The sequence below is a fragment of the Rattus norvegicus genome, chromosome 14 (assembly GCF_021556685.1).
Source record: "Rattus norvegicus strain SHRSP/BbbUtx chromosome 14, alternate assembly SHRSP_T2T, whole genome shotgun sequence".
NCBI lineage: Eukaryota > Metazoa > Chordata > Mammalia > Rodentia > Muridae > Rattus > Rattus norvegicus.
The window spans coordinates 20,111,541-20,123,296 of NC_141547.1; the positions used below are offsets into that span (position 1 = coordinate 20,111,541).

General features: G+C 38.5%; 1 protein-coding gene across 2 annotated transcripts; it reads right to left on the bottom strand.

The window, feature by feature from the left end:
* Positions 1 to 509: 509 nt before the first annotated feature.
* Fdcsp (follicular dendritic cell secreted protein) lies at positions 510 to 4,810 on the bottom strand. Of its 2 annotated transcripts, NM_001009505.2 has the most exons (4): positions 4,776 to 4,810; positions 3,026 to 3,095; positions 1,983 to 2,015; positions 517 to 715 (listed from the first exon to the last, which is right to left on the bottom strand). In NM_001009505.2, the coding sequence occupies exons 2-4, from the start codon at positions 3,077 to 3,079 to the stop codon at positions 557 to 559; spliced, it is 246 nt and encodes an 81-aa protein (NP_001009505.1). In that variant the 5' UTR covers positions 3,080 to 3,095; positions 4,776 to 4,810; the 3' UTR covers positions 517 to 556. The 2 variants fall into 2 exon arrangements, with proteins under 2 accessions (XP_087440127.1, NP_001009505.1); XM_087584001.1 differs by lacking the exon at positions 4,776 to 4,810 and having other exon boundaries at positions 510 to 715; positions 3,026 to 3,107.
* Positions 4,811 to 11,756: the final 6,946 nt, after the last annotated feature.

Here is an 11,756-nt window from a genome sequence, read left to right on the forward strand (position 1 = left end):
ACTTTGAGTCTGGTATGTTGAGATGACAATAATTCTATTTTAATTGAAACATAGGGCTATAGGTTTTTTAAAATAATTTGTACACTTACAACATTGCTTTGGGTTTTTAGCATTAAAAATCTTACATTATTTTTCCAAGGATTGGAATGAATTTTCCTTTCCTGTCTAGGTCCATAAGTTCATCCAGTCTTAGCTTTACATTAACATTTTGCATCACCTAGTTCTGTGATTCAGCTCAAAGTGAACAACTGCATTCATAGAAAGTGCTTAAATAAAAATATGAAAACAATTTATTAAATTGTAGCAAATAAGGACTTTAAACTGTTGTGTTATTGGACCTAAAGGAGACATAGTATACAACTCTACTGTTGGTACCAACATCTACCACAGAAAAATAGTAAAACAGATGGGATCCTCATAGCTAGGCACAGAGGAACATTTACTTTAATGGAGCAATGCATTCAAACTCAAGAATAGGAAACAGAACAGCAAAAGTGATTGTGCTATGCATACTCACCTTAAGTAAACCACGGTGTGACTTTTCTTTCATTTGCTGTTAAGGAGTTCGAGTTGTAGGGGGAATGATGGGCACAAGAAAAGGATTATAATAATAATAATAATACCAAGGGTTGCCTTGATTGAAGAATGGGGGGTATCCACCAAATGGAGGCCCGAATGGGGGAAAAGAAATCCGTTCAGGTAACTCATCACTGGCCTGTTGATAAAAAGCAAAGGCTTATTTTACTCTTGCTGTCTTTCATGTGGGTTTGTCATATTAAGGAGTAAGTTTAAAAGGTCTAAATTACTTGCAGCTTTTATTTGTAAAATTTACAAGGGCTTGATTATTTCAGTTTAGAAAATTAGAGATAAGTATATTCCAAATCTCAGACTTCAAAGCAAATTTTTTCAAATAATCCTTTCTATAGCTATAAGGCCATGATAAGAGAGGTAAAGGCTCTGTAATCTTTACCTCTTTTGATTCACTTGACCATTAATCAAACCACATGTTGAAAAATACCCGTCTCTTTCTTTCTCTCACTCTGTGTCTAGATTTCTACCTGGTTTTGTGCTGAATGGGCGAAGTGCTATATTATTGACCTAAGCATGACCAGGTCAGTGATCCCAATGTCTCAGACTAATGGGAATGGCAAGTCAAGATCAGGCTCAGAAGAACGTTTAAGCCTTTCCCTAGCCAATGTACCAAATGTTTATGGTTGGCTAAAACCAGTGTGTACAGAAAGCATCAAATGCTGCCTCCTCCTCCTCCTGAATGACTGGGTCCCAAGACTGACCCAATCCAGAGACCTTCTGCTGACATTAGCTCACTCACTTCTCCTTGTTCTTGCTGTATATAATAGAGTGCTGAGTTTCTAGGATGTGACAGGTACATATTCATCAGAGCACATGGCCTACTAAGTCCCAATCATTCTGTATGTATGTCTTTGATTCGTTCCCATCCCCCCATTTTTCCTGAATGTTTTTACTTGTCTGTTCATACCAAAATAATGTTTTACTGATTTTTTTTCCCTGCTTTGGTTATCAAGACTGGCTTACTACCATCTGGAATGGGATGTCAAGTGTTCTTAGACAGTTCACTTTCCTTAGGCGGATCACTTGGTCCCTAGCTCAGTGGTACTGGGAGATGGTGCCTTTAAGAGGGGGCACCTTTTGGGAAATTCCCTTGTGGGAACTGCACTGTGCCCTTTGTCACAGAGTGACTCACAACTAAACCTGCATGTCATTGCTACACGAGATGAAAAGATACTTGCCTCTATATAGGCAAACATTAACCAATTAATTTATACTGAATTCAGGTATTCCTCCAAATATCAAACTCTATATACTGGTCTAACGCTAAAACCCCAAAGACTCTTGAGAATCTCTGTAGAGGTCAAGAGGTTTGGATGACTAAATGCATTTAAGCACAGTTGTGACTATCTCACAGAAAAAGAGCTGGCATGGGAAGACGAAAAGCAACTTACACTTCGTTTTTCTCGTTCCTGGTCCTCAGGCACCTGAAAGGCAATCAGTGAGATTAATTTGTGCTGATGAAAACAGGTGAGAAATATACACATGTACATGAGAGAAATATACACAAGTACACACAAGAAATATATACATGTACATGTGAGAAATATACACATGTACATATGAGAAATACATGTGTACATGTGAGAAATATACAGGTGTGCACAGGAGAAATATATACATGTACATGTGAGAAATAGTTCAACTACTTTCTAATGCTGTTTCAAGTTATCCATTAAAATATAAGACTTGGTTATCCAGATGATATAGAGAGAATATTCAGTAAAAATTGTTACTGGGCATCATAATTGTTTTTTCTTTTTGTGGTGATGAGAATCAACCATCAATCCTTGGATTTCTCAACTCAACACAAGGTAGGATTATCTAGGAAGGGGAACCTGATGTCTCCATCTGATTTCTCTTGGGCAAGTCTATAGGGCACTATCTTCTTTAGGTATTGATGTGGAAGGGCCCAGCGCACTCCATGCAGCACTGTCTCTGAGCAGGTGGTCCTAAGTTGTATTGGACAGCACAATGAATAGGCCATAGGGAGCAAATCAGTGAGCAGGACCTTTCCATGGCCTCAGCTTTAGTTCTAGTCTCCTGTTTCTGTCTTTAGTTCCTGCTCTGACGTGTGACGGAGTGTGACCCAAGCACAGCAAGCTGCAATAAAACATTTCCTCCCCAAATTGCTTTTGGTTATGGTGTTTATCACAGCAATAGAAACTGAGCCAGCTATCAGGAACATGTTGTAGCACTGGATGTTGCTCCTGTTTCTTAGACCGCATTTTTAGATGTTGCCATATTTGCTATGCACAAGAACTACATGGGATCTGTCATGCACCAAGGAGCATATGACATTTCCTGAAATACAATGCTACAGGTCAGGTTGTAAATATCTTTATACACTGAAATGTGAAGAGAGAGTAATAACATCATGGAGAATCATGAATCTAAAGTTCGTAAATGCTTTAGAGATTAGAAGTGATTTACTCACCGGGAGACAAGCAGTTATTGCCAGGATGGCAGAGAGCAGGAGAAGAGCTTTCATCTTGTTTAGAAATGTCCTAGACATCGTAAGGAAGACTGAATATTAGCAGAAATCCAGGTGATACAAGCCCGGTACAGTGTGTGGAACTAACAGCTCTCCAGACTTAGCCGGTCATTTGCAGTTTTATTGTCTGTTTACCAGTGGGAAACTTTTCAAAAGTAAATACAGGGATGATTTGTGATTTTACGACTTCATTATATCGTTTCTTTAAAAATATTTATGAATGCTGTCTTAAATACCTTATTAACTAGAGATTTACTGTTCAGTATGCAATACAGTTTTCTGAGGAATATTTAGCTCATTTCTCATGTCATTAACATCATTTTGGGGTGATTTTGAGATCATGGCTATTTATTTTTATCACTTTCTGAGTTTTTCTATGTACCTATGAGGCAGAGATTAAAACATGAAAGAATAAAATATTGCCACATCTTCAATTCTGTCTTTGTTTCTCTCTCATCATATCAGTGAAAATGTAACTGGACTCTACAGCATACCAGGAGAAGAGTGATGAATTTAAAGACAGGCATTTAAAAATTTTGTCAAGTTTAGCATTCCAGTGACCAACTCTCAGTATAGAAAAACGATCGTATAACCCCATGCAAATACACTTTTACCTTCTTTGTTCAAACATGGTGCTGGCCACTATCAAGGAAATAACTATAAGGCCTGCCTGAGCCCTTTCAGGTGGAGACTATTCAGAAATAATTAAGTCTTCGTAATGTAAAGCAACATGGAACATACACTATAAATAGAAGTTACAAAATATTGAGAGCATACGGAAGAGATAGAGTGGGGAATTAAGTTTTGAAGAGTATAGAATTGTAGATAATTTTATACAATGGGATGATTTTCAAGGATTATTTAAAATCTCATTAAACAGAGAGGTAAAAAATCACAGACTCCTTTGGACCATGTCTTGTGTTTTATAAATGGCTACATGCCATAATTACCAATGACCTTTTGTTCCCTCAAGCCATCACAGTATATTGTTCTATTGAAAAGTCTTAACGTTATGAAGGAGTCAGATGTGTTTTGTGGCACAACAATTTCATTCATCCAAAGGTTGATATAAAAGAGAATTTAAATCATTTTTATACTAAAATCAATACGACATATTAGAATGGGGCATAAAGGATAATACTTTAAGGAGTTACTAACAAAGTGGTAATTCTCTTTTCTTTTTTTTCTGTCCAGACAGGGTTTCACTCTATGTGGCTCTGGCTGTTCTGGAACTTGGTAGATCAGGTTGGCCTCAAACTTACAGAGGTCCAGAGATCCAATCACTGGCCTCTGTCTCCCAAATGTTTTCACTAAAGATTTGCAGCACTACATGCGGCAAAATCAAAAGTGCTTAATTCTTTTTACCCATAGAATGCCTGAAATCTTTGCTGACTTGGTCCATAAAATTCAAAATGATGAATCTCATCTCATTCCCATCCCCTGCATCAGTGCCCATCCTTGCAAAGATTCCTTTATGGTCAATCTTAAACTATATCCTTAGTATAGAAAAATGGTGGAAATGAAAATTTAACAAACAGAAATAATAGTCAAATTATTGTTTGTAATTTCAAGCAAGCATTCCATGATAGTTTCAACTCTGGTACTTTATAAAAAAGGAATATGCACACATAGCATCGATCTCCAGAAGAGTTTTTTGACTATAGCTTGCAGCAGTAAATCAGAGCCCTCTTACCTGAAACTCTCCACTCAGTTTCTTCCCACTGATGCTGCTGTCGTCAGTGGTGGATGACAGGCCCCTCACCATTGAATCTCTTTTATACACTCCCAGTGCAATGGAATGGAGAAGTCCATGGCTGGAAAGCCACTCCCTGGGATCAATCAGTATCCTACCAGCTCAACCATCATAATCCATTGAAACTGAGAAATGAGTGACATTGTCAGTTTCATCGGAACTATGGCTGAATGATGCTGAATATTTCCTTTGTGGTTTTCCTTTACGTTTTGTCTCTCATGGGTTTGGGGCTTATTGCTTTACAGACATGAGTGTTACATATCTATTAAACCACCTAATCTCTAAAACAGCAGCAAGTGCAAAAATGATTATTAGACCTTCCCATTGTGTAGGTCAAGGGCCTGAGAAATTGAGAGGGTTAGTACTTAATTTAAAATCCACAACTAGAGTTCTGCCAATATTGTGTTGACTGCTGCAGTTGGTTTCCCAGACCCGCCTATTACCAGCATTTTATATTATCACTCTAAGGGTGGAAAAACCCAAAGAAACACTAAAGTTTATTATCTGTAACAACATTTATCCTTGTTTCACTGACTCAAAGAGAACTGAACTGGTGATCTGCTAAATACAATATATCACCATATATGTTTTCATTTTGAACATTTGGAGGTCAGAGTAGGCTCTCATCCAGAGGTAGAAATGTTAAGCGCATGTTTGCTCCCCCACCCCGAGTCTTTCTGTCTTTCTGTCTTTCTGTCTGTCTGTCTGTTTGTCTGTCTGCCTGTGTGTGTGTGTGTGTGTGTGTGTGTGTGTGTGTGTGTGTGTGATTTTTCTTCTTTGAAAAAGAGTTTGAGGGGATTCATAAGAAACAAGGTGAACAGATTGTCAAACAAAAGGCCATAAGCTTTTGGGACTCAGATGTCAGAGGAAAGATTTAATGTGTTAACATAGTAGAATACTTTAAAAGGAAAAACTTTAAGTATCAAGAACACCCATCTCTGTGGATATTCAGGAAGCAGCTTGCAGACCACAGACTGAGGTGTGGCTGAAGGCACTGTTGTGTGGCCAATGGAATTAAGTGATCTCTTTGCACCATTTCAACTATAATCCATAGACAGGGTGGGACAGAAGGAAATGCCACTGATACATTCTAGATGTCATGCAAATACAAACTCCTTTAATCATTAGTGGGTTAGAATTAGTAGTAGGGAAATTCACTTTGAAAACCACAGTATGGTTGCTAGACTGCAGTGGAGGACCCATTGGTTCTTATTTCAGAAAGAAGCCAGAAGTCTACTAGACCACACATGTGGTCTGTAGAATTTGGATCGTGGAGAAAAGTTTGATGCATTTTAGATAATTATCATCATCTTGTATGAATTGAAAACCTAGAGAAATAACCTAACCTTTCTTTTTTTTTTTTTTATTAACTTGAGTATTTCTTATATACATTTTGAGTGTTATTCCCTTTCCCAGTTTCCGGGCAAACATCCCCCTCCCCCCTCCCCTTCTTTATGGGTGTTCCCCTCCCCATCCTCCCCCCCTTGTCGCCCTCCCCCCAACAATCTAGTTCACTGGGGATTCAGTCTTAGCAGGACCCAGGGCTTCCCCTTCCACTGGTGCTCTTACTAGGATATTCATTGCTACCTATGAGGTCAGAGTCCAGGGGTCAGTCCATGTATAGTCTTTAGGTAGTGGCTTAGTCCCTGGAAGCTCTGGTTGCTTGGCATTGTTGTACATATGGGGTCTCGAGCCCCTTCAAGCTCTTCCAGTTCTTTCTCTGATTCCTTCAACGAGGGGTCCTATTCTCAATTCAGTGGTTTGCTGCTGGCATACGCCTCTGTGTTTGCTGTATTCTGGCTGTGTCTCTCAGGAGCGATCTACATCCAGCTCCTGTCGGCCTGCACTTCTTTGCTTCATCCATCTTGTCTAATTGGATGGCTGTATATGCATGGGCCACATGTGGGGCAGGCTCTGAATGGGTGTTACTTCTGTGTCTGTTTTAATTTTTGCCTCTCTATTCCCTGCCAAGGGTATTCTTGTTCCCCTTTTAAAGAAGGAGTGAAGCATTCACATTTTGATCATCCCTCTTGAGTTTCATTTGTTCTAGGCATCTAGGGTAATTCAAGCATTTGGGTTAATAGCCACTTATCAATGAGTGCATACCATGTGTGTTTTTCTGTGATTGGGTTACCTCACTCAGGATGATATTTTCCAGTTCCGACCATTTGCCTATGAATTTCATAAGGTCATTGATTTTGATAGCTGAGTAATATTCCAATGTGTAGATGTACCACATTTTCTGTATCCATTCCTCTGTTGAAGGGCATCTGGGTTCTTTCCAGCTTCTGACTATTATAAATAAGGCTGCGATGAACATAGTGGAGCACGTGACTTTTTTATATGTTGGGAAATATTTTGGGTATATGCCCAAGAGAGGTATAGCTGAATCCTCAGGCAGTTCAATGTCCAATTTTCTGAGGAACCTCCAGACTGATTTCCAGAATGGTTGTACCAGTCTGCAATCCCACTAACAATGGAGGAGTGTTCCTCTTTCTCCACATCCTCGCCAGCATCTGCTGTCACCTGAGTTTTTGATCTTAGCCAATCGCACTGGTGTGAGGTGAAATCTCAGGGTTATTTTGATTTGCATTTCCCTTATGACTAAAGATGTTGAACATTTCCTTAGGTGTTTCTCAGCCATTCGGCATTCCTCAGCTGTGAATTCTTTGTTTAGCTCTGAATCCCATTTTTTAATAGGGTTATTTGTCTCCCTGCAGTATAACTTCTTGAGTTCTTTGTATATTTTGGATATAAGGCCACTATCTGTTGTAGGATTGGTAAAGATCTTTTCCAAATCTGTTGGTTGCTATTTTGTACTAACCACAGTGTCCTTTGCCTTAGAGAAGCTTTGCAGTTTTATGAGATCCCATTTGTCGATTCTTGATCTTAGAGCATACGCCATTGGTGTTTTGTTCAGGAAATTTTTTCCAGTGCCCATGTGTTCCAGATGCTTCCCTAGTTTTTCTTCTATTAGTTTGAGTGTGTCTGGTTTGATGTGGAGGTCCTTGATCCACTTGGACTTAAGCTTTGTACAGGGTGATAAGCATGGATCGATCTGCATTCTTCTACATGTTGACCTCCAGTTGAATCAGCACCATTTGCTGAAAGCTATCTTTTTTCCATTGGATGGTTTTGGCTCCTTTGTCAAAAATCAAGTGACCATAGGTGTGTGGGTTCATTTCTGGGTCTTCAATTCTGTTCCATTGGTCTAACTGTCTGTCTCTGTACCAATACCATGCAGTTTTTATCACTATTGCTCTGTAATACTGCTTGAGTTCAGGGATAGTGATTCCCCCTGAAGTCCTTTTATTGTTGAGGATAATTTTTGCTATTCTGGGTGTTTTGTTATTCCAGATGAATTTGCAAACTGTTCTGTCTAACTCTTTGAAGAATTGGATTGGTATTTTGATGGGGATTGCATTGAATCTGTAGATCACTTTTGGTAAAATGGCCATTTTTACTATATTAATCCTGCCAGTCCATGAGCATGGGAGATCTTTCCATCTTCTGAGGACTTCTTCAATTTCTTCAGAGTCTTGAAGTTCTTATTGTACAAATCTTTTACTTGCTTGGTTAAAGTCACACTGAGGTACTTTATACTATTTGGGTCTATTATGAAGGGTGTTGTTTCCCTAATTTCTTTCTCAGCTTGTTTCTCTTTTGTATAGAGGAAGGCTACTGATTTATTTGAGTTAATTTTATACCCAGCCACTTTGCTGAAGTTGTCTATCAGCTTTAGTAGTTCTCTGGTGGAACTTTTGGGATCACTTAAATATACTATCATATCATCTGCCAAAAGTGATATTTTGACTTCTTCTTTTCCGATCTGCATCCCCTTGACCTCCTTTTGTTGTCTGATTGCTCTGGCTAGAACTTCAAGAATTATATTGAATAAGTAGAGAGAGAGTGGGCAGCCTTGTCTAGTCCGTGATTTTAGTGGGATTGCTTCAAGTTTCTCTCCATTTAGTTTAATGTTAGCAACTGGTTTGCTGTATATGGCTTTTACTATGTTTAGGTATGGGCCTTGAATTCCTATTCTTTCCAGGACTTTTATCATGAAGGGGTGTTGAATTTTGTCAAATGCTTTCTCAGCATCTAATGAAATGATCATGTGGTTCTGTTCTTTCAGTTTGTTTATATAATGGATCACGTTGATGGTTTTCCGTATATTAAACCATCCCTGCATGCCTGGGATGAAGCCTACTTGATCATGGTGGATGATTGTTTTGATGTGCTCTTGGATTCGGTTTGCCAGAATTTTATTGAGTATTTTTGCGTCGATATTCATAAGGGAAATTGGTCTGAAGTTCTCTTTCTTTGTTGGATCTTTGTGTGGTTTAGGTATAAGAGTAATTGTGGCTTCGTAGAAGGAATTCGGGAGTGATCCATCTGTTTCAATTTTGTGGAATAATTTGGATAATATTGGTATGAGGTCTTCTATGAAGGTCTGATAGAATTCTGCGCTAAACCCGTCTGGACCTGGGCTCTTTTTGGTTGGGAGACCTTTAATGACTGCTTCTATTTCCTTAGGAAAATATGGGGTTGTTTAACTGGTTTATCTGTTCCTGATTTAACTTCGGTACCTGGTATCTGTCTAGGAAATTGTCCATTTCCTGAAGATTTTCAAGTTTTGTTGAATATAGGCTTTTATAGTAAGATCTGATGATTTTTTGAATTTCCTCTGAATCTGTAGTTATGTCTCCCTTTTCATTTCTGATTTTGTTAATTTGGACACACTCTCTGTGTCCTCTCGTTAGTCTGGCTAAGGGTTTATCTATCTTGTTGATTTTCTCAAAGAACCAACTTTTGGTTCTGTTGATTCTTTCTATGTTCCTTTTTGTTTCTACTTGGTTGATTTCAGCTCTGAATTTGATTATTTCCTGCCTTCTACTCCTCCTGGGTATATTTGCTTTTTTTTGTTCTAGAGCTTTTAGGTGTGCTGTCAAGCTGCTGACATATGCTCTTTCCTGTTTCTTTCTGCAGGCACTCAGCGCTATGAGTTTTCCTCTTAGCACAGCTTTCATTGTGTCCCATAAGTTTGGGTATGTTGTACCTTCATTTTCATTAAATTCTAAAAAGTCTTTAATTTCTTTCTTTATTTCTTCCTTGACCAGGTTATCATTGAGTAGAGCATTATTCAATTTCCATGTATATGTGGGCATTCTTCCCTTATTGTTATTGAAGACCAGTTTTAGGCCGTGGTGGTCTGATAGCACACATGGGATTATTTCTATCTTTCGGTACCTGTTGAGGCCCGTTTTTTGACCAATTATATGGTCAATTTTGCAGAAAGTACCATGAGGAACTGAGAAGAAGGTATATCCTTTTGCTTTAGGATAGAATGTTCTATAAATATCTGTTAAGTCCATTTGGCGCATGACTTCTCTTAGTCTGTCTACGTCTCTGTTTAATTTCTGTTTCCATGATCTGTCCATTGATGAGAGTGGGGTGTTGAAATCTCCTACTATTATTGTGTGAGGTGCAATGTGTGTTTTGAGCTTTAGTAAGGTTTCTTTTACGTATGTAGGAGCCCTTGTATTTGGGGCATAGATTTTTAGGATTGAGAGTTCATCTTGGTGGATTTTTCCTTTGATGAATATGAAGTGTCCTTCCTTATCTTTTTTGATGACTTTTAGTTGAAAATTGATTTTATTTGATATTAGAATGGCTACTCTAGCTTGCTTCTTCTGACCATTTGCTTGGAAAGTTGCTTTCCAGCCTTTCACTCTGAGGTAGTGTCTGTCTTTGTCTCTGAGGTGTGTTTCCTGTAGGCAGCAGAATGCAGGGTCCTTGTTGCATATCCAGTTTGTTAATCTATGTTTTTTTATTGGGGAGTTGAGGCCATTGATATTGAGAGATATTAAGGAATAGTGATTATTGCTTCCTGTTATATTCATATTTGGATGTGAGGTTATGTTTGTGTGCTTTTCTTCTCTTTGTTTTGTTGCCAAGATGATTAGTTTCTTGCTTCTTCTAGGGTATAGCTTGCCTCCTTATGTTGGGCTTTACCCTTTATTATCCTTTGTAGTGCTGGATTTGTAGAAAGATATTGTGTAAATTTGGTTTTGTCATGGAATATCTTGGTTTCTCCATCTAAGTTAATTGAGAGTTTTGCAAGATACAGTAACCTGGGCTGGCATTTGTGTTCTCTTAGGGTCTGTATGACATCAGTCCAGGATCTTCTGGCCTTCATAGTTTCTGGCGAAAAGTGTAGTGTGATTCTGATAGGTCTGCCTTTATATGTTACTTGACCTTTTCCCTTACTGCTTTTAACATTCTTTATTTTGTGTGTTTGGTGTTTTGACTATTATGTGACGGGAGGTGTTTCTTTTCTGGTCCAATCTATTTGGAGTTCTGTAGGCTTCTTGTATGCCTATGGGTATCTCTATTTTTAGGTTAGAGAAGTTTTCTTCTATGATTTTTTTGAAGATATTTACTCGTCCTTTGAGCTGGGAGTCTTCACTCTCTTCTATGCCTATTATCCTTAGGTTTGATCTTCTCATTGAGTCCTGGATTTCCTGTATGTTTTGGACCAGTAGTTTTTTCCGCTTTACATTATCTTTGACAGTTGAGTCAATGATTTCTATGGAATTTTCTGCTCCTGAGATTCTCTCTTCCATCTCTTATATTCTGTTGGTAAAGCTTGTATCTACAGCTCCTTGTCTCTTCTTTTGGTTTTCTATATCCAGGGTTGTTTCCATGTGTTCTTTCTTGATTGCTTCTATTTCCATTTTTAATTCCTTCAACTGTTTGCTTGTGTTTTCCTGGAATTCTTTCAGGGATTTTTGTGACTCCTCTCTCTGGGCTTCTACTTGTTTATTTATGATTTCCTGGAATTCTTTCAGGGATTTTTGCGCTTCCTCTCTGTAGGCTTCTACTTGTTCTCTAAGGGAGTTCTTCACGTCTTTCTTGAACTCC